This window comes from Aptenodytes patagonicus, chromosome 5, assembly GCF_965638725.1.
Source record: "Aptenodytes patagonicus chromosome 5, bAptPat1.pri.cur, whole genome shotgun sequence".
Classification (NCBI taxonomy): Eukaryota; Metazoa; Chordata; class Aves; order Sphenisciformes; family Spheniscidae; genus Aptenodytes; species Aptenodytes patagonicus.
Genome location: NC_134953.1, coordinates 18,938,146 through 18,957,994, shown reverse-complemented (window position 1 = coordinate 18,957,994; position 19,849 = coordinate 18,938,146). Strand labels below are relative to the sequence as shown.

General features: G+C 43.4%; 1 protein-coding gene across 2 annotated transcripts in view; it reads right to left on the bottom strand.

Annotated features, from left to right (window-relative positions):
- Positions 1 to 19,849, bottom strand: part of NEURL1 (neuralized E3 ubiquitin protein ligase 1) — a 170,891-nt gene that overhangs the window by 7,195 nt on the left and 143,847 nt on the right. For both annotated transcript variants that reach the window (XM_076338953.1, XM_076338954.1), the window contains exon 4: positions 11,711 to 12,391. In XM_076338953.1, coding sequence (XP_076195068.1) covers positions 11,711 to 12,391 — 681 coding nt within the window. The remainder of the gene's footprint in view (positions 1 to 11,710; positions 12,392 to 19,849) is intronic.

The following is a 19,849-nucleotide window of genomic DNA, read 5'->3' as shown; positions in this document are numbered from 1 at the left end:
AAGCCCACAGATAAATTGCCTCTGCTGCTAACTTGTATCATGCTTGATCTCAAACACACTGGAATCACCTTTAAATGGATTGTGAATCAATTCCATTTGCTGTTTTATCTTTGCAAAGTCCAATTATTAGCAAAATCCAATGCAGATTGACTCTTACGCTGTACTTCTGTCATCACTCTGGGAGAGGTGCAAATAAACAAACCTCTATGTCCACCCACAAAAGGAAAGAGGGTATCATACTTTCAGCAGAAGAGAGTATTACCATGGAATGTACAGACATCATGATGCCAGGAAAGGCTGCTTGTATGCTAAAGTTTTGTAATTCAGAATAGTCTTGCCAAACTAGAAATAGGATCAGAAATAAATGGGATGGTATTCAATACGATCAAATGCAAAATGCAACATTTAAACAGAGATAATCAGCTACCCAAATACAGGACAGGGAATTAGTCTGTTCAATTACAAATACAAATGTTTATAGAACATCCTAACTGTAACCAAAATACAGCAGCTGTGGCCCTCAGAGATGCTTTTGGCTTTCTGTGTCTACTGTGGTGAACAGGGTGGTTTCCCAGAACATCGCAATCCACTCTCAGGGGATATCTCCTGAGGCTGTCCCAACTTTTAAGCAGGCATTTTTTTGCTCATCTCTCTTAATGGCAGCTGCCTGGGAGAGCTGTGCCGCGGAAGGACTTACGTTGGTAAGGCGGCCAGGTGCAATGTCAATACTCCCTAAAAATACAGAAAATTTTCAATTAACTGTCCCCCTTAATTCATCTGTAAAAATACTATTTCTACATTTCTTTCTCATAGCAAAGTGATTATGTTGACCTGCTTATTACTGCATAGGCCCCAGAGAAAGAATCGGAAAACAACCACAACAACAAAACCAAGTGGGAAGAGCAATGTGCTGTCTGTATTTTCCTTCTGAGCATGCTTAGGGGCATTTGTCATGATGCAAGTAAATCCCCAGGGCATCTCTGTGGCCTAGAGCAAGGAGAAGCTGCCACAAATCTGTTCTGTAGCTATTCCCAACCCATTGCTAGCAAGCAGTATAGTAAGACTCCCAGGCTCAAACTACAGCTGAGGTGGAGAGAAGAGTAAAGTAATGCCAAAGAGCGAGTTGCTTCCTTATTACTGTTGACTTTGGATCACTGAAGGTTGGGAAACTACCACTTTAAGGTGTTCACAACACATTTCTTAATCTGCTATCTATTCCTGAGACAGGTGATAGAGTGGCAGGGCCATTCCTGGGACTCAAATAATGACAACAGGCTGAACTCCATCAGATTATGAAAAACATCCATCAGCCAATGAAAGGTACCCAGTAACTTCTTGGGATTTGACCAGGGCATTCCTCATACTGTCCCAGTGTGGGGAGGAGTGTTCATGTTCAAGACTACCCATTTTACTAACTCTCTGTCTCCCTCTCTTATCCCTTTCCCCCTCAAAATTAAATTCAACATTATATAGTTCCATTGCACTTTTTCAGATCTCAACCCAAAAGGCCTGCAAGCACAATGTTTCCATCAGAGCGCTGGGACTGTGCTTGTGGAAGGCTTGCAGAAACCAGGTTCCACAGGCTGAAAATGTCTGCTGCTTTGAAGTGTAAACGTGGTATTGCATAGTCTGGAGACTTTGCTTTTAAGGAAGAAAAGAAACAAATGAACAACACCCAGTGTTTGCTGGCTGCAAACAGGAATGCATATCATGACTTCTGCCCCAGAATGCTTTCTGGCAATACCAAACACCATCTCAGGTGGTTCACTCACCCCCTACTATTTGCATTACCTGTCTAGGCTCTTAATGACTATTTCACAAGCGTTATAAAAATAATGTATAACTACTCGGTCTGCACTCCAGAGCTATCCTTTTTTTTTTTTCCCCACTTTGAACACATCCAGCTTAAACTTTGTTTTTCCTGGCTTACAGGATGCTGTCAGTAAATGACCACTACTGTCCAACTCACAGCTCACATAGTTGGATCATCTTCACCTTTTTAATGGGCTTTCCTTACCCATACCCCTCTTAAGGACTATACCAGGATCTTAACTAAACATTGTACCTAAAAGACAAAATATGGGAGCCTCCTGCCATAGTTTCTAAGGAAGATAAAGTCTTATGCAACATACTGACTTACCCGTATGGTGAGTACCATGTGGAGCACATTGACAGTCCCTTCTCTTTTTGTAACACATTTGCTGCATAAATAGGACAGCTAATAAAGATCAGGTAATTACCAATAGTAATCACAGATTTTCAATGTTGTTCCGTCCATCCGCAGGTCCCAGAGTTTCCAGCACACAGTGGAAAAGATTAGAACAGCTGCTGAAATCTCGCTACAGCCTTCAACTGGCATATTTAAGGGTGCTCAAGAGAGCTGTGCACTTCTCATGCATTTTAGTCCAGTGAGCACTGGGCACCTGACAGTCATAGTCATTTAGATGCCTTTCAAAACTCTCAATTTAATTTCCCTTTGTTAGGAGCCAGATTTTTAAGCCTGTCAGCTAAAATAATTCCCCTATCTCAAAAACTGCTCAATATCCATTCTCACATTTAACACGCTCAATGTATCAGGGCCACTGATTTTGTTATCTAAATAGGATCAAGGCTCTTTCAAAAATCTGGCACAATTGTGGGTACTGAGCTCATGTGAACATCTGCTTGTGGAGGTCCGTTCCATAACACGTGGGCTCCTGCAGTGCGAGTGAGCCGTGATGTTACCGAGACTGGATACTAGAGCAACTTAACCCTGTAAAGAGTCGTATCTTTGCTTAACCTTTACTGCAGATCTTTGGCTTTATAGTGACCACTAGTATGTGAACACCCTTGATAAATAACCGTGGGCAAGACTGGTAGGACTGGGACCTCAATTTTGGTCCTTACCGTTATTTTACTGGAAAATCTCCTACATACGTCTTTTTTTTTTTTCTGCTCATGAATGCAGCTTGTGTAGAACTTTCCCACTTTATTTTTTCCTCTATTCATCCTCCCATTTCAGAAAAAGGTAGAGAGATAGTTTTAACTATTAGAGAATGCAGACTGGTGGAATTATTACACAGCTATTTCACATATTACAAGAGCAAAAGCCCATATTGAAGATGCAGTGGGGCACCTGGACCAGTACACTAAATGTGTATTCTCTTGACCTTGCAATCTAGTGGCAAGACACAGTGTACTGAGATCTCCTGGGTGCTTTCCTCTGTCTTCTCCCAGGAAGAAAGATGAAGTTTCTTTCTTTGGATGTTCCCCAGGCAGATGTCAGACTAACACCTCTCCCTTCAGACTGATACTAGAAACCTTGGTGTTACATCAGTGGCACATCCAGTGAAAGGTGGGTTTTACCAAGACAAGCTTTGCAAGAGCTAAACCCTTCCACATTTTATTTCAGTAACTGGTTTTCACTAATGCAAATGTTCCATCAGTTGTAGAGAGAGCTGCAAATACCAAACACAATTTCAGCAAGACAGTCTCAATACTAAAATGACACCCCCTACCCACAGCATGTTCTCTGCTCCAAAGAGCAGCCATATACATATCACATTTTCTTGCCTCCAGCCAAGGCTGCAGGAGAGCTATTCTGTCCCCCAGGGCCACTTGGGTCTGGTCCAACAGGGACTTTTGAATCCATCATGCTAAAACAAAGGAACAAAGCACCTGTTGCTGCCTGGGCACATGGTAGTTAAAGATCAACAATAACGTTAGGGAAGGATGTAAGCATATCCATCATTTCTGAATGCTATAAAATACATGTATTTACACAGTCATTTGTTATGTTCCCACGGTGATGGGAACAATACTGCATTGACCAGAAACCAGAGCTTCCTTCCCCTTGGGCTCAATGTTTTTTGGCCAACCATGCTTTCAGAGCCCAGCCTCTATGCTGCAACTCATCTCTGCCTCTCAGGTGACCGACACCAGTTGATGATCCATAGAGTTTTTTGCATGCAAGTATTTCCTGGGGGATATTAAAACTGTTCCAAACAGAACAATATTACATTTTGTTCTTTACAAGCCCATGAAAACGTAAAGGATTTTGCATTATGCTACAGAAATGTCCAGAAATAGGTCAGAAAGCAGCCTGGCAGATTTTGCACGCAAAACCGTAAGGCCTGTGTTTGCATATGGGTGTCAGACAACCACTGTTCAGGTAAGTAAAAGTTAGATCCAAACCACATGGAGAACAACAGTTCAGACTTTCATGTGGATCAGAAAAGGAGTGTACTTATGGCTTCACTGGAGCATTGCTGTCTGCTGTGTCCAGAAGGGCAGCAGGGCACCAGCACATCTATTACCCTCCTGCAGTCATATGCACACTCCAGTTAAGCAGGAGAAATACGAAAGCTCCGGACACCGCAGAAGTTTTTGATCCAGCAACTCTCACAGCCCAAGCCCAATGTGCTGTCCGAAAGCAAAGAGCACACAGCAAACTTACAAGGTATCTTTCCTGACCTGACAGGTGAAGTTCAGCAGCTACTCGGCACTTCATCCTGCAAAATCCTGAGGGCATGGACACCATGCAATGAACATCTAGCTGAACTGAAGTGAAAGAGACTCTAATGGGGCTCCATCTCTCAACCTGAGAAATACTAGACCACCAAAGCATCCAGACAGATACTTAGATCAATAAGAGGTAAAAAAAGAAGCCTGGATTGAGTAGCTGAACCGCATGAAAAATGAGAGTTGGAGCTTTCATCTTGTTTAAGAAAAACAAACCAAAAAGCCCTCTAAAAGATCACAGATATTAATTACCCTGACCAACAATGCTTCTGTTCATAACAGCACCTTTTTCAGCTCCATCTCAAAAAGGCCATTTGGCTCAGAGTATCTGGCAGACCAGAGCAGAAGTGGTTCTGTGAGCAAAAGGAAAACTGCTGCCTAACCCAGCACCTCCAAGCTCTGTGCTTCTCCAGGAGGGACATGTATAAATAGGGTGGCAAATGCATACAGCAAACAAACACTTTCACTTTTCTTGGCCAGCACTGCTCTGAATTTCTGTGGGACTCTCTGCTGGACGAAAAGGCATCTGACAAAGAAGGAAAAGAAAGAGTTTGGTCGGCTATGTCACTCTCACAGTAGCCAGAATGACTAACTCATGCCAGTGTTAGTTCAAAGAATAGTCAGATTTTTATCTGTCCTGACAGACAAGCTGCAATTCAGACAGGCTGGTAAACAATCCCATATCCTGTATATTCACTGTAGGCAGGCAAAGGCGTTATGAGATAAGGGAGATCTATACGTCAATTACTATGAACATCTCACTGCAGCCAGGGATAGTTTATTATCCTAGTGATGATAATCATTTCTGCTCTTGTGAAGGAGAGTGTGCAGAGGACATTTGCAAGCCCTGTGGCTTTCGCTTAGAGGAGGTCCACTTGCTTTACGCAGCCTTTACCCAGTATCAGATATTGGCTGATACCTCAGTACACAGGCTAATGCTCACTGATTTACCCGTGGCAAGTGTGGCTAATTATGTGTCACGTGTAATGAGATCTTTAGCTGGATGGTACAAAGGTGCCACAAGCAGGTATTAACTCTGACATTGCTGACACTGACCACAAGGGACAAGCATTTGACTGCATCCCATTCTCCATGACTGTGCAGTTTTCCAAGGCGCGAGTTGTTAAGCAACCTGTCATCTCCTAACAGCTTCCCTTTGTGCTAATTCTCCTTTAAAGCAATGCATATAAAACAGGATGTGAATGGAGAGCCCTGTGCAGTGCTAGAATCAAGCCCAGAAGTTACGGACACTGTAATGCTCTTGTGCACCTCTTACAACTTAGTATCAGTAATGTGTACGTCACTTGCAATGAAAGATAAAACCATGCATGATAGGAGGGTTTATGAAGAGGTGTCAATTAATACAAGTAGATTTCTTTCCAAGAGGCATTAAGTATTAACTCCCTTCCTCCCTAGTCTCTAACGCCATAAAGTACCACATACCCTGCAGTGCATAGGAACTCCAGGCAGTTAAGTGCCACACAACACAGGCCTGTTAGATCCCAATCAGCTTAATGAGTTAATTTTCCATACAAGTGGGAAATGTTTCTAAAATAAAAAAAAAAAACATGGACGATAAAACTCTGGGGCACTTCTAATTGAACGCTTGTTAAAGGAAGCAATTCATTATGTGCATTTCTGTGCAACGTTATGCATTTATCAGGTTTCTCTAGTGCTGTATTTAACTCCGCAATTTCCACATCACTGGAATGAACCAAGGTGGAGAAGGATCAAGTTCCCAAATGGTTAACCTACTGGCCACATCTGAGATCCGAGATGAAGGTGTGTGATTTATTACTGCAAAGAACTAGCCAGCTTCTCTCAAACAGGAGAAGCTTATAAATTTAGAGCTGGAGAACCAAACACCCGGATTCTCCCTGCCTGTGTGAGAGACTTTTCTACAAACTGTACCTGCTGTCTGCACCATGGGCAGTGTGTATAACAACTGTACACACCAACGATCATTTAAATATTTTGCATGCTCGCTGCAGTTAATTGTATGTGCAAAGTAAGTATATAACTGCACCCAGAGGGGATAACTTTTTTGGAAGAGATAGGTGCTCTGCCATTGGATGCTGGCGTCCTGGAACAGTCAGGGAGCAACTGGCCAGCTCTTCCTTCCTCGCCTCCCCAGTTTTGAGCCCATTGACCAATTTCAAGAAAGTCTGAAAGAAGGATGGAATTGATTTCTAAATAACTTGCAATGGGCAGCTAAGCAGGAGCCCCAACTCAATGCTCATGGTAAAGGAGGCAGGAGAGCTTAGCCCACACACATTTATCCAGCATGGATGTGAATACAGACTTAACTCACGCCAAATGCTGGCTCTTGGGTTGTTTTTTTCAGGCCTAATGCTGGCTCTTGGCCAGCATTAGGAGACATCCAGAGAGCTGCAATATGGTGCAGCTGTTCTGGTGGGGCTGGAGTTACTGAAGTGCATGGATAGAAAGGACACAGATAAGTTGGCAACTCAGCTTCATTAGTATGACTGTTGATGGAACATGTTATTTCATTGCTCAAAAGAAAACTTCAATATTACTGGTATGGATGAAATTCACAAGGGAAACCACACAAAAAAAAAAAAAAAACAAAATAAAGGAGATGAAGGAAGATGTTTTACATGCTGGTGATTCACTCTGAGACAAAAGAAAATAAAAGAATATCCCCAACCAGTTGGATCCCCGAATACTAAATATATAAACTTATTGCTGTGATAGCTCCTCCAGACATGAGTCATACATTTTACAGCCTTATGGGGTTGATCAATTTAACTTCATAAATGAATTACACCACCAAAACCAGACCAATGTATCCAGACTGGCTCATTTCAACCTTTCAGAGCTATCGATAAAACTCTGTGTAAGCTGAAATGCTTACCAGCGAAAGCTGAAAGCAGTAAATCAAATTTAATAGGCTGGTTTTGTCGACTGCACAGGAATGATGCCTGAAAAAAACCAACCCACGCCTGAACTAATGGAATTCCTAAAGGATATGCAAAGACTGTTTAATTTCTACATGCCTAATGTCCCGGGTTTCTGTTTGGTTGTCCTATGCACATAACCCACAGAATTTCTGAATTAAGACCAGCACTTTACACATAAAATATTTAGAAAGGCTTCCAATCCTGACAAAAAGATCTATTGCCTCCCTCAATAGCCGGTTCCTGTAGTTAATTACCCTCACTTATGTTTAATTTAAATTTGTGTCCCTTCATTTTCCCACAGCTTGATATTTTTTATGCTATTATCTGCTACATTAAAGTGCCCTCCTCTTTCATTTATTTTCCCTCCATGTGGTCAAGTTGCCTTTTAACCTTTTCTTTGCAACAAATTGACATCCTTCTACCTCCGACTACAGATTACTTTGGCCTCCATAGACTATAGAGGTGCTTGGGTTTCATTTATTTTCCTTTTGCTGGGGTGATATAAAGAAAAATAGTGTTTCCAACCTCATCTTTATTTTCTGCTTTTTTATTTCTCCTACAGCAAATATATTGCCAATATATGATGCCAGATTGACAAGATGGAAACAGAAGTCAGAATTCTTTCCTGTCAAACCAACCCCACACTGCCCTCCTCTCTTACAGAGTTCTGTAAGACCATCAGCCTAGGTAGATGGTCTCCCCTGATATTTAGATAGGAAATAAATGTTGTATCCTCAACACTGTGGAGTAACTGTGGTCAGCAAATGTCAGCTTCTGTGGTAAAGCCACAAGCCAGGAGAGATCGGAGCTTGGTCCCGCTCTGGGTCAGGACCAAATAACTAATCTCAAGGCGTGAAATGTAGTATCCAGTGATCAATACTCTGAGCCATCTTGTTTTCTGAGTCAAAAATAAACCTTCTCTAGGTGCAAGAGTGGCATTGCTGCTCTCCACCTTCTCCATCCTCCAAACAAAACAGAAAAGCTGGAGAGGAAGCAAAACCAGCAACTTTCATTTCATTTTATAGTTGGCTGTAGTGCTGATGTTCCCTTAACACTGTATAACATTGCTTTGATTAATCTAATACGGTATGCTCCCAGAAATAGAATGACATCTGCTATTTAAGATAGGTTTGGTCAATTATGCCTCTTGCAGTACTTGTGTCTCATTTCTTTCAAGGATATGGAACTTCACTTTTTCCAGAAAAACTAGAAAAAGATGACTATAAAAACGTCTTCTCCTGTGAAAGCTCAAACTACAAAAGATAGATCACACAAAATTACTCTTGTTTGCATTCTGAAGATGGAGCTTGTCATTAGAAAGATGAACACTTTCTATTCTTCTTACATTTTCTAATATTATAATGACAGATATTATGGCAAGCACCATAATCTGTTCAACTGTAGTGCAAACAGTGCACATCACCTCCCTAATAACATTGCAAAAGCTAGAGATGGGAGTTCATTATTTTCTTTGCCTTCTGTCAGAATATTGCTGATCCATATAATTACTGCAGTTGCAGAGATGTGCAGCGTTGGGACAGCGTCAGTGCTCTTCTCTGGGCAGCTGCACTGTACTGATACTGTACTGATACTGGGACTGTACTGCTCCCAGCATTGTTATACTGGAAACATAGGTCTGAAAAGCTCTATTTGTATTTTAACACCTGTTAAAGATTGTAGGCAAGCTCCAATTTCATAGCTTTTAACTGGGAGATAGCAGCTTGCTGCCCAAGCCGACGTGGATGAAGCTGTACGCTCAGCAGGGTCCTACCCTTTCCTTGGGAGAGGCAAGATCAGCAAGTCCGGTTCTTTTCACTTACATCTCACTTAAGAACAATAGCCCATTTTCAGCTTCTACTCCAGTGACCGAGGCCAGAAAAGTCTGTTATGTGGTCACAAATACAGGTAGTGAGTTTTCCAACTCAGCAGATTTCATTTCATGGATCCAAACAGATTTATCTAAAACATGCCCTGGGAGTGTACTGGTTTGGGCTGAACTTGTGAGCAGGTAGGGAGGACATACACAGGGACTAGGAAATTATTTGCTTAGCGGGAGGTTTGCCCAGGGTGCAGAAGGCCTGCGTTCAAGTCCATGTTCTGTTGAATTCTGTATGAGGACATAATTCTATCCCTCTGGTGAGACACATCCTCTCTGCCCTGTTGCAGGACCTACTGCAAACAGACTATTCTCTTTGTGCAAAAACTGCCAGAATTAGTGATCTCATATGAAAGGAAGCACTGGACGATGACTTAGTTTTACCAGCAGCTCAATGACCTGAGGATGTTTTCCTTCTAACGTATATAGGAGCATTTAATCTCTTACTTTACTGGGGTCTGTCTGACTTCACCTACCATTATCACAATGACATGTTGGTGGAGAGCAGAGCTAGCCATAGATTACATAGAGTATGCACAACAAATGTAATCATCAGGCTGAATTATCAGAGATTGAGTCTTGGGCTCCTGGAAATAAACTGCAGTATTACATTTGTCATCTGTGAGCCTTTAACAGCCACAAAACACTCACAGCATAGGCCTATGGTCAACTTTAAGCAAATTATATAGGGCACTTTGGACTGTGATTAAGGTGAACTGGACCCTGCAGAGACGTGTGTGTTCACCAAAATTTATCTTCAAAGACTGTCTATAAATCCTAAAAAAGGAGGTGTTTGTTGGCTTTTGGTTGTGTTTTTTTTTTCCTGTTGGGTAAGAGGGGCACTTCAATAGAATCATAGAAACATTTAAGTTGGAAAAGGCCTTTAAGGTCATCGAGTCCAACCATAGACCTAACACTGCCAAGTCCACCACTAAACCATGTCCCTAAGTGCCTCATCTACTCGTCTTTTAAATACCTCCAAGGATGGGGACTCAACCACTTCCCTGGGCAGCCTGTTCCAATGTTTAACCACTCTTTCAGTAAAGACATTTTTCCTTACATCCAATCTAAACTTCCCCTGGCACAACTTGAGGCCATTTCCTCTCGTCCTATCGCTTGTTACTTCGGAGAAGAGACCGACACCCACCTCGCTACAACCTCCTTTCAGGTAGTTGTAGAGAGCGATGAGGTCTCCCCTCAGCCTCCTTTTCTCCAGGCTAAACAACCCCAGTTCCCTCAGCCGCTCCTCATCAGACTTGTTCTCCAGACCCCTCACCAGCCTCGTTGCCCTTCTCTGGACACGCTCCAGCACCTCAACGTCCTTCTTGTAGTGAGGGGCCCAAAACTGAACACAGTATTCAAGGTGTGGCCTCACCAGTGCCGAGTACAGGGGGACAATCACTTCCCTAGTCCTGCTGGCCACACTATTTCTGATACAGGCCAGGATGCCATTGGCCTTCTTGGCCGCCTGGGCACACTGCCGGCTCATGTTCAGCCGGCTGTCGACCACCACCCCCAGGTCCTTTTCCGACAGGTAGCTTTCCAGCCACTCTTCCCCAAGCCTGTAGCGCTGCATGGGGTTGTTGTGACACAAGTGCAGGACCTAGCACTTAGCCTTGTTGAACCTCATACAATTGGCCTCACACACACAAAAAGATCAGTTTGATCCTGAGCAAATGCTATTTCAAGGCTTTTCCCTCCACATCTTCAAAACATGAATTTCAGCATTTAAATGAAGTACTTCAGTTAACAGAGCTTAAAAACAGAGCAAAAATATCAAGAGAAAGAGGCCAGCTTTTCAGAGGTCCATCAACCTGTATGAGCTACACTGTCTTAAATAAGTCTGGAGGACAAGGAAACCCCTCTCCCGTTGAGCTGGTCAGTACCATGCTCTGTGCACTACCAGGATCATGAGGCACAGAGCTTCCTCTCTGCTTGCTAGCCTGCCTCTCACATACGAGCCTGGGGAAAGCAAAGGGACTGCTCTTCTTGGGAATCGGTCATGCCAGATAGCTAACACACAGAAAAGGGAATCAGATCTCATTTTTCCTGCTGGCTATGCCCTACATTAGCCCAGCCCAAAGCACCTCTCCTCCTCCTTCCTTGCTTCTAGGTCAGTGGTGACTCATCTGTATTTTAATGCAGGTCTCTGAAGCTTAATTCATTACCTGAAAAGAGCTTTGAGACCATCAAGTGAAGGATGCTAGAGAAGTGCAAAGAGGTAATTCCTGTAACTCATATCCATGTGCTACATATGTGCCTTTGTATATTTTTTTTTTTCCTTTTATAAAAACAAAATTTGTACCTGATCCTAGAGCAGAGAGGGAGCCATTCATTCCCTCCACCCTCCACCCATGATGCATCCCACCTTGCTGTTTTGTGTGTGAGGTTTGAAAAAGGGGGTCTGACATACCCAACAATCGAATTTGCGTGACCGCGCCGTGTAAAACGAAGAACATCCAGAGGGGCTGGGAACAGTCCACGCAGACCTGCATGCCAGTGCCGGCACCATTGTGACTCAAGTGCAGCTCACCATCCGAATTCACCATAAATCCCAGGATGTCTCCACTCTGGAGGGGCACCACGACTCGGCAGATGGCCCAGAACTCCTTTCGGTCGACCAAGGACTCGGGGTTATAGGGGAGGTCGCTCGGGCGCAAGGTGCTGGGGTCGCAGGACGTCACCCCGTAGGACAGCGTCCCCGTGCGCACAGCATTGGACTTGTTGATTTTGACAAAAATGGTTTCGTTGATCCGAAGGGGTCTGTTGGTGAAAACCAAAGTCCTCTCCTCCCGGGCATGCTCCAGACGGGCCACAGTTTGGTCATCGAGGATTTTGACGTGGGGTCCCCGGAGGTGGTGAAAGCGGAGGTCGCTCTCCAGCTGGGAGGGGAGGAGGTGGGAGTGCTGGGAGTTGAGGGAGTTCTGTGGGATGGGACACGTGGTGGCCATCACGTGGAAGGTCTCCTCCTGCAGGTTGAGGTCGCACAGGCTGACCGAGAGGCGCGTATCCTCCGTCTCCCGCCGCAGCGAGGGCCGGCGGATGGCGGTGAAGGAGCGGGGCCGCAGGCAGTCGGGAGGAATGATTTCACTGTCTGCAGGGAGAGAGAAAACAAAAAAGGGGTCACTTCAGAGAAAATGAAAACATCCAGGAGTTTGCAAATTGCTATTGGTTTGATTGATATGATTAAAAGGGAAGATCAGAGACCTGCTGCCATTGATAAATTTTCCCCTTTAAAATATGGAAGCAGAGTATCATAAAATGTTTTTGCAATCGATTGCTGTTCTTGTACTCTCCCCGCCAGCATCACCATTTTCAGCTTCTGAGCAGGCAGACTCAAAATCGATGGAAAGAATTGACCAGGGGAGGATCTCCTTGGAGAGGGGCAACAGCGGGTAAATATCTGAAATACACCCTGAACATACCAATCAATACCTATACAGGCTGTGAGTTTTCATGCTCTCTTTATTGTCTACAGTAATTCTCATAGATCTAGGAAATAAATATCTAACTGCACATTCTTTTATTTTAAAACAAATCCTATGTTCAGTTCTAATTTATTTATCATCATATGAAATTTAATTAATATTCCTGAATATAATTAATCATTAGTGTTCTGGTGCTCACTGCAAACCAGTACAGACCTGGATTTCAGAGTGCAGAACTTGGGAATATGCAGTTTTCTATAAATAACATACAATCACTCATTATCTCCAAGCCAAATAATTAAAAATCAAATCCACAGATAAGTAACAAAGAAAGATGATGCGTACACATTCAAATCCAGCAGTGGCAACAGAATTGCACTTTATCCTCTTTGTTAGTCTCACCTGCTGTTTCAAGAGCTAATCATGGATTTATTTGATTCTTTTTCTAAGGAACCTAATCACCTGCCTTTAATGCCTAAATTACTTTTACTTAACATATCCTTAGCTACGCTGTTGCCATAGAAATTTTTAAGAGCAATATACTGAGAAAAAAACATTATTTAAACAGATTATAAAAGTAAGCTGAGATGACGCAAAGATTTATACTTCTGCTTGACTTTCTGAACTCCGAGAAGCCCATAGCATCAAGAGACTATTGGCTGTGAGAAAATTGAGCATGTGGGTAGTTCTCTGCAAACGTTGTAATAAGCTATGACCCATATTGACTGTTCCTTTCCGGGAGCTATGCCTGAAGACTGTTGTGGCTTCAAGCCTGGGTCCAAACGACAAGAGGTGGGACCACCCTATACAACACAATCGCCGGCAGGTGGCACAAAACAACACCGCCAGACCCCAGCCTGGGACCTGCTGCAGACACGGCACAAGGTGGAACGACAAGAAGAGGCAGAGGAGCAGAGACTCGTTCCTAACCCACCTGCTAGGCCCTTGCAGTGGGCACCTCTTCCATGTGTCCTTGGGATTTTCTTTTACGACAACAAAGAGCAGGAACTCAGGTTATCTGAGGATTTTCCCAATGGGATGCACCCTCTCCCAGTACACCAGAGTAGTGGCTCTGTACTGGTGCCAAGGAAAAATGCCAGCTACTGAATAACCAACATCTCCTGCAATATCTGAGGTCTAACAGCCTTTCCTGCCCTCCTCTTCTGGGAGCCCTGACAAGAGCACACCCACACAGTTTGGCTTCAGTAGAGCGCTTTGCTTTGCTTAAACTGGATTATTCCAGGCTCCTCTTTAAATAAACTATTATAAGGGAAGCACAGTTTCAAAATAAAAATGAGCTTTGTTCCTCATATTTGATTTTCCCCATACTGATATTTCAGCTTCTCTTCCCAGAAGTTAATTAAAGAAAAGGAGGAATAAATAAAATCAGAAATTACCCCAAGTAATTTAGAAGGGGGTCGCATTAATGCTTTGTAATATGTGGGCTAGCATTTGCATTGTAAGTGCTCCTCCTGGATACAATTAGACTTATTTTACCCTCCTTTGGCTGGAAACCCAAATAGGAGAACAAATACTGGCAGCTGATGACGATCCTTGGTGTAGGTAAATGGGTAGAGACCTTTCTGAACAGAACAGGAACAGAAGGTCGTCTCTATTTTATTCCCTGTAACTATTCATGTGCAGCCTGGCTGACAACTGTGATGTGTGGGTAGCTTGCAGCCAGGGTTTTGAAACAGCTTGTTTTCCACCAGGATGCTTGCATTTCCCTTTGGCTGCTGGACAAAATATCTTTTTCCGTATGAAAAGAGGTTAAGGGAGATGGAGTTCTTCCGCAGACAAGACACATGGCAGTGATAGCAAACCAGGGTTACACATCCAACTGTTTTACTTAAATCCATCGGTAGCTCAGATGCCTAGCCACTTAAGGGATAAGATGTCTCAAGCATATGGGATTGACTGTGAAACTTAGTTCATTAATGTTTGCAAATACCCGTGGATTGCAGTTTACTGGTATCTGAAGTGGGTTTGTGAAAATTTAGAAAGATGAGTCTCTAAGAGATGCTGGTGTGCTCCACGTTTTTATAAATCACAAAATACCCAGCCAAAGAAGGAAAAAAAAATCCCATTGAATATAAAGTAAAACAAAAGTGGGATTAATCTTTTGGGGTGGTAGATAAGTTGGAAGAGATGTGAAACACCATTTACCCAGAATAAGTGATAACAGCCAAGGGCTATGAAAGAACAATTCTGGTGAAATGTGAAACAAATGAGTGACTTTGAGCAGTTTCTTTCACCAGAAGATGCGCAGGAACAAATTGTTTTCTTCCACTAGAGCTTCAGTTGTCACTTTTTAAACACAGACCAAGCTGTTCATGCTGGAGTGGCCCATAACGCAGCCTTACTCCTGCAAAACATTTGCAACTGACCTTTAATGCCTGCAAAGGAGGGACTCTCCATGTAGGAGTGTTCAGGCACATTTATATTTGCAGAAACAAATCTGGAGCACACATCAAAAAGATGGAATGACTTTATGTGACGAGACTGTAAAATACGAAACGGGTCCAATGGCCCATTACCGAGGAGATCACTCAGCTTCAGCCTGAAGAATTTAGAAATCATCCCTTCTTATTAAATATTCAAGGTTATAAAATTTCCTATATAAGGCAGTTGGCAGTGTTTCTTTGGGAAAAGTCAACTGGTGAGAGACCTCCTTGAGTAAGAATAGATGGACTTGTGAGTGAAGACCACAGCTCTCACTGAGTCACCAGGGCAAGCTTTAACCCCGCTGGTTGGGGTACCACCAGCAAGCTGGCTGTGACCACGGCAGCTCGATGCAGGCTGGCTGCCCAGGTTGCTTTCCAGAGAGGTTTTGCTGAGCTCTGCATCAGTGGAGTTATGATGCCAATGCCAGATTTAGAGACTTAAAAGTTTCTGGTAGCAATATAGACATAGCCGAAGTGGAATGGATTTCTACTAAATACAAATGTTCTGCTCCTCAGCTGGAGAATCTGAGACACTGAATTTTTGTAAAGGATGCCTAACTTCATAAATCCCTTTGTATCTTTTTCTGGCTTTCTTTAAGAAAAAAAGTGAGCAGGAGTAACAAAGTACAACTGAAGGGCACTTGAGTTCAGCCGTCTCCTGTTTTCTTGACTTTAGTGGGGTTAAAAAATATAGATTCTCAGCAGCTGATGCCTTACACAGAAAATTAACTTGAAGTATCTTCCTCAAACCAGAGGCTTCAAAGCTCTCTGTTTTCCTGCTCAGAGGGCATGGAAGAGCCTCCTGCTTCGTGCAGGCTCAATGAAACTGCAGTAACACTTTAAAACAGCACCTACAAGAAGCTGGTGAGCAGCCAGATACAGCTGTAATCGCTGCCTCCCGATCAGAAGTATTTCACTACCACCTTTTTTTTGAATGACTGTCAAATGTTGTCTTCTTAAAATCACCTTTTTCCTTAAACATGTATAATATGTATAATACATATTTATTATTGATATCACATATATGCACATTTAATACAGCTACATGTACATCCAAACACAAACGCATTTCTAATCACCAGCATGCAAAGATCATCTCAGCCCCACACAAACCCGAAGGGGATGTGTTGCTGTCAGACTGTCAAATCATTATTTCCTTCCTCTTTTTCTTTTTCAGTACTGTCTGTTACTGCCTGAAGGCTTGACTTTCCAAGGTCATGAGCAGCCAGTGTTCACACACCTGTAAAGGATCTGAGAAAGCAGAGCAAACTCAGCACACACGCACACACATGCTGGAAACTTGCAGAGTCCAGTATTTAACTGCAAGCTCTAGGGACACAGATCTCCTCCTCTTGAGTTTTCTGAGATTGGTGTAATCCTATAGCCTTACATGAATTGTATTTCTTCAGAGTATGAGGGCTGCAACCTCTCTCCAGAATGAGCTATGGAAGACCTAGTATAAATAAACCAATCTTGAAACTTATTACTACAAAAAAACCTTAAAATTTGGGGAACCAGACTGATAACCTAAGAACCTATCCCATTTCTAATGATCTTCCCTCCCAGGAGAGAGAAATGCTGAGAAAACAAGGAACAACCTAGTTATTCCTTGCATCTGGAGAACATTTCTGACCTCAGCTACTAAGCAAAGACTAAAAAATTGGTAAGGTCAGAACCTTGCTGGTGTGGTCCTTCCCTTCCCGTGCACAGCCCCATGTTCTTTCCTTCCTTCTGTTCTTTGCTTTACTTCTTCACAAGTGCATTTTTCTTCTCTTAACCCCTTACTTCACTGGGTAATAGTATTTTTAGTGAGTACTGGTGCTCATTGTATAATTTCCGTGACCAAGGAACCTCAGAGGTGCTAAGCTACCAAAAGACATCTTGAAGTCAGTGGCCCCTACAAGAATATTCTATGTAAATATACAACTGCAAAAGGATGTATACTGTATTATTCCCACCACACCGGAGGGGCTCCATTCCTACTCAGGAATGCAGATGAAGGCTCCTTTTCCCACCATCAGCAGTACCTGTCACAAGGGGTTACACAGGGAGGACAGCTGGCCTTCCAACACCTGGAATCTTGCACTATCTCCTCCACCGCCTACAGCAGACTCAAGCAGCTAACAGCCCATTTGGCAAGACTTCGACATTGCAGGGAGATGTGTTTGAAATATGAGGCGGACGTACCACGCCGTGAAATAACACTGCACTCAAAGGCAATTGGGAAAAGCAACCAGTCATAAGACAAAAAATAAACCTGTGCTTCTGGAAACCTTCTGTCACTCACAGCCTCGTACTCCCCATCGTGGGAGTGCAGGTACTAATCCCAGCTCAGCTGCCTGCCTTGCAAACTCTGCCCGTGTCGTGCTGCAGCAATCTTTGCTCCCTTGCTGACTCAGTCCTATCGAGCTGATGTATACTGCTGGGGAACTGCCGTGCTTCAGCGCAGAAATAGACAGAACAATTTCTACATGTTGTTTATAGCTCAATTTATTATGTACTTTAAGGTGACTGAGGAGTGAAAATTCAGTAAAATGGAAACAACTTATATTCTCATTTATCCCTCCTAAAAGAAGGATGAAGATCACTGTGGCTGGGGGCAAGGAGCAATACCCGTTCGCAAACCCTTTTGGTTACCAGCTTGCCCAATGTGTGTATGACACCCAGTCCACAGCACCACCTCCACTGATAAGAAGAGCAGCCATGACTGGGTCTGGAGGACCGCTGTGTGGCCCTGGGTTCAAAATCCACCCAAATTAAAGGGTGACTGGAAGCAGATCTTCATGCACCCTGCTGTACTCATGCTGTTTTAGACGTCCTCACCACCGTGGGATGCTCTGCTCCAGGCTCTCTCGGGCTCTGCCATGTGTATCTTAACTGTTTTATTGTACCAGGAGAAGCTAAGCAAACAGGAAAGTGAAAATCCCCCTCACTTAAAATAAACACAGGAGAAAAAGTGAGAAGTGAAGAAAGCCGAGGCCACGCTCACAGTCATTAAAAGGCAAAGCTCCACTCACAGAGCATGTCCAAAGCGCTCTCGCCTGCTGGCGATGTGTCTGAGCAGACACTCATAAAACTATTTGTTTTTCTGCAAACTTGTACTCTCCATGTGAGGTCTGGAGAGGAGGCTGGGCTCTGCTGCACTCAGCATAACGCTGCAGAGACCCACGCTCCCGGGTGGGTGCTTCTGCTCTGATGCTGCACACAGGTTTCCCCCTCCCCTCCCTGCTTGTTACTGTTAAATCCTGAAATTATATGCTCCGAGACCACTCCATTGCATTTATTTCTCATAAACCATCAGGCGCTAGAATGCAGCTTCTCAGATCATACAACGAAGCCACTTTCAGAGCGTTATTGTAGCATGTGGGAGGCAAATGTTTAGAATCCCTCAAAGGAATGATTCAGACTAAAAACCTCCTTTGCCATATACTTAGGAATTCACTTCTACAAAGTACATCTCCCTTTATGAACAACCGAGAAATCAAACTGCCCGAGTTATTGCCTCATATCAACCATTCCTTCTCCTTGAAGACACCCACATCAAATCAAGGACATCAGTTAAGTAAATACCTACTTATACAATACCTGCATATGTGCATGTCTCTACTTCATTGACAGTATAAATATCCCATTTCAAATAAAGCTGCTTCCTTCTGCTCTCACCGCTCTGTTTTAGCACACGCTTACAGGAATATATGCAAAACTACAGCCAACAGACAATTTCACTTGTACCAGCTATATATGTAAGATGCCCAGGCTGCTCTTTAAGAGACAGTAAAATCTGCTCTGGGGCAAACAGCATCTGAGATCAGGACTCAGCTTCTGGGCTCTGCAGCAGCAGACACTCCTCACCACGTAAACAGAAAGGATATATAAATGGCGAGTGGGAGGCAGGAGGAATTAATGTTCTTATTTTATAGACTGGAAACCATGGGATGGAGTAAGCTGTCCAAAGATATATGACTCCTCTGGCAGAGCTGTTAAGTGAAACAGTGCATGACAAAATCACCCCGTTTTCCACAGTGCACCCTCTCATTTCCTAACTCTCTATTCGATGCCCTATTCTCTACCTCCTGCTCCTTTGCTTCCATCTGCAGGTCACTCCTCTCACCTCAATAGTCAGCCTACTTGGGACCCCTCATCCATTATGGGACCCCAACAGTCAGTATAGAAACCACTGTTCAAGAATTCCTCCTTCACCAACACACCGGTTTGGTATCACCACATAGTCAATGGAGGGCAAACATACATTTTGTGTGCGTTCACATGGTTACAGTGGGAGTTAATGGCTACATGCAACTTTTGGCTTCTTGCTCATTGCCATCTGGAAGCCAAGCTAACTGATATTTCATAAGAGCCATTTTCATTGCAGGAATGGCAGGTATTTAAATCAACTGAATGCATTTGTTTGCCTGTGACCAACACAGTCCAAATTAGCTTTCTGACAAGATACTCAGGTGTTTTTCCAATATTGCTGAAAGCATTTGAGAGAATTCCTGCTATAACCAAGGGGCAGAAGTCAAAAGTCCAAGCCAAGGGTTACAAAGAGCCCAAAGCTGGCGTTCATCTGTGGGAGAAATCATTCATGTTTACACTAAAAATTGTCACCAGATTTTAAAGCTGGGTTACAAAAGAAGGCAGACCATTGACTCTGTGGAACCAACCGCAAGGCTACAAACA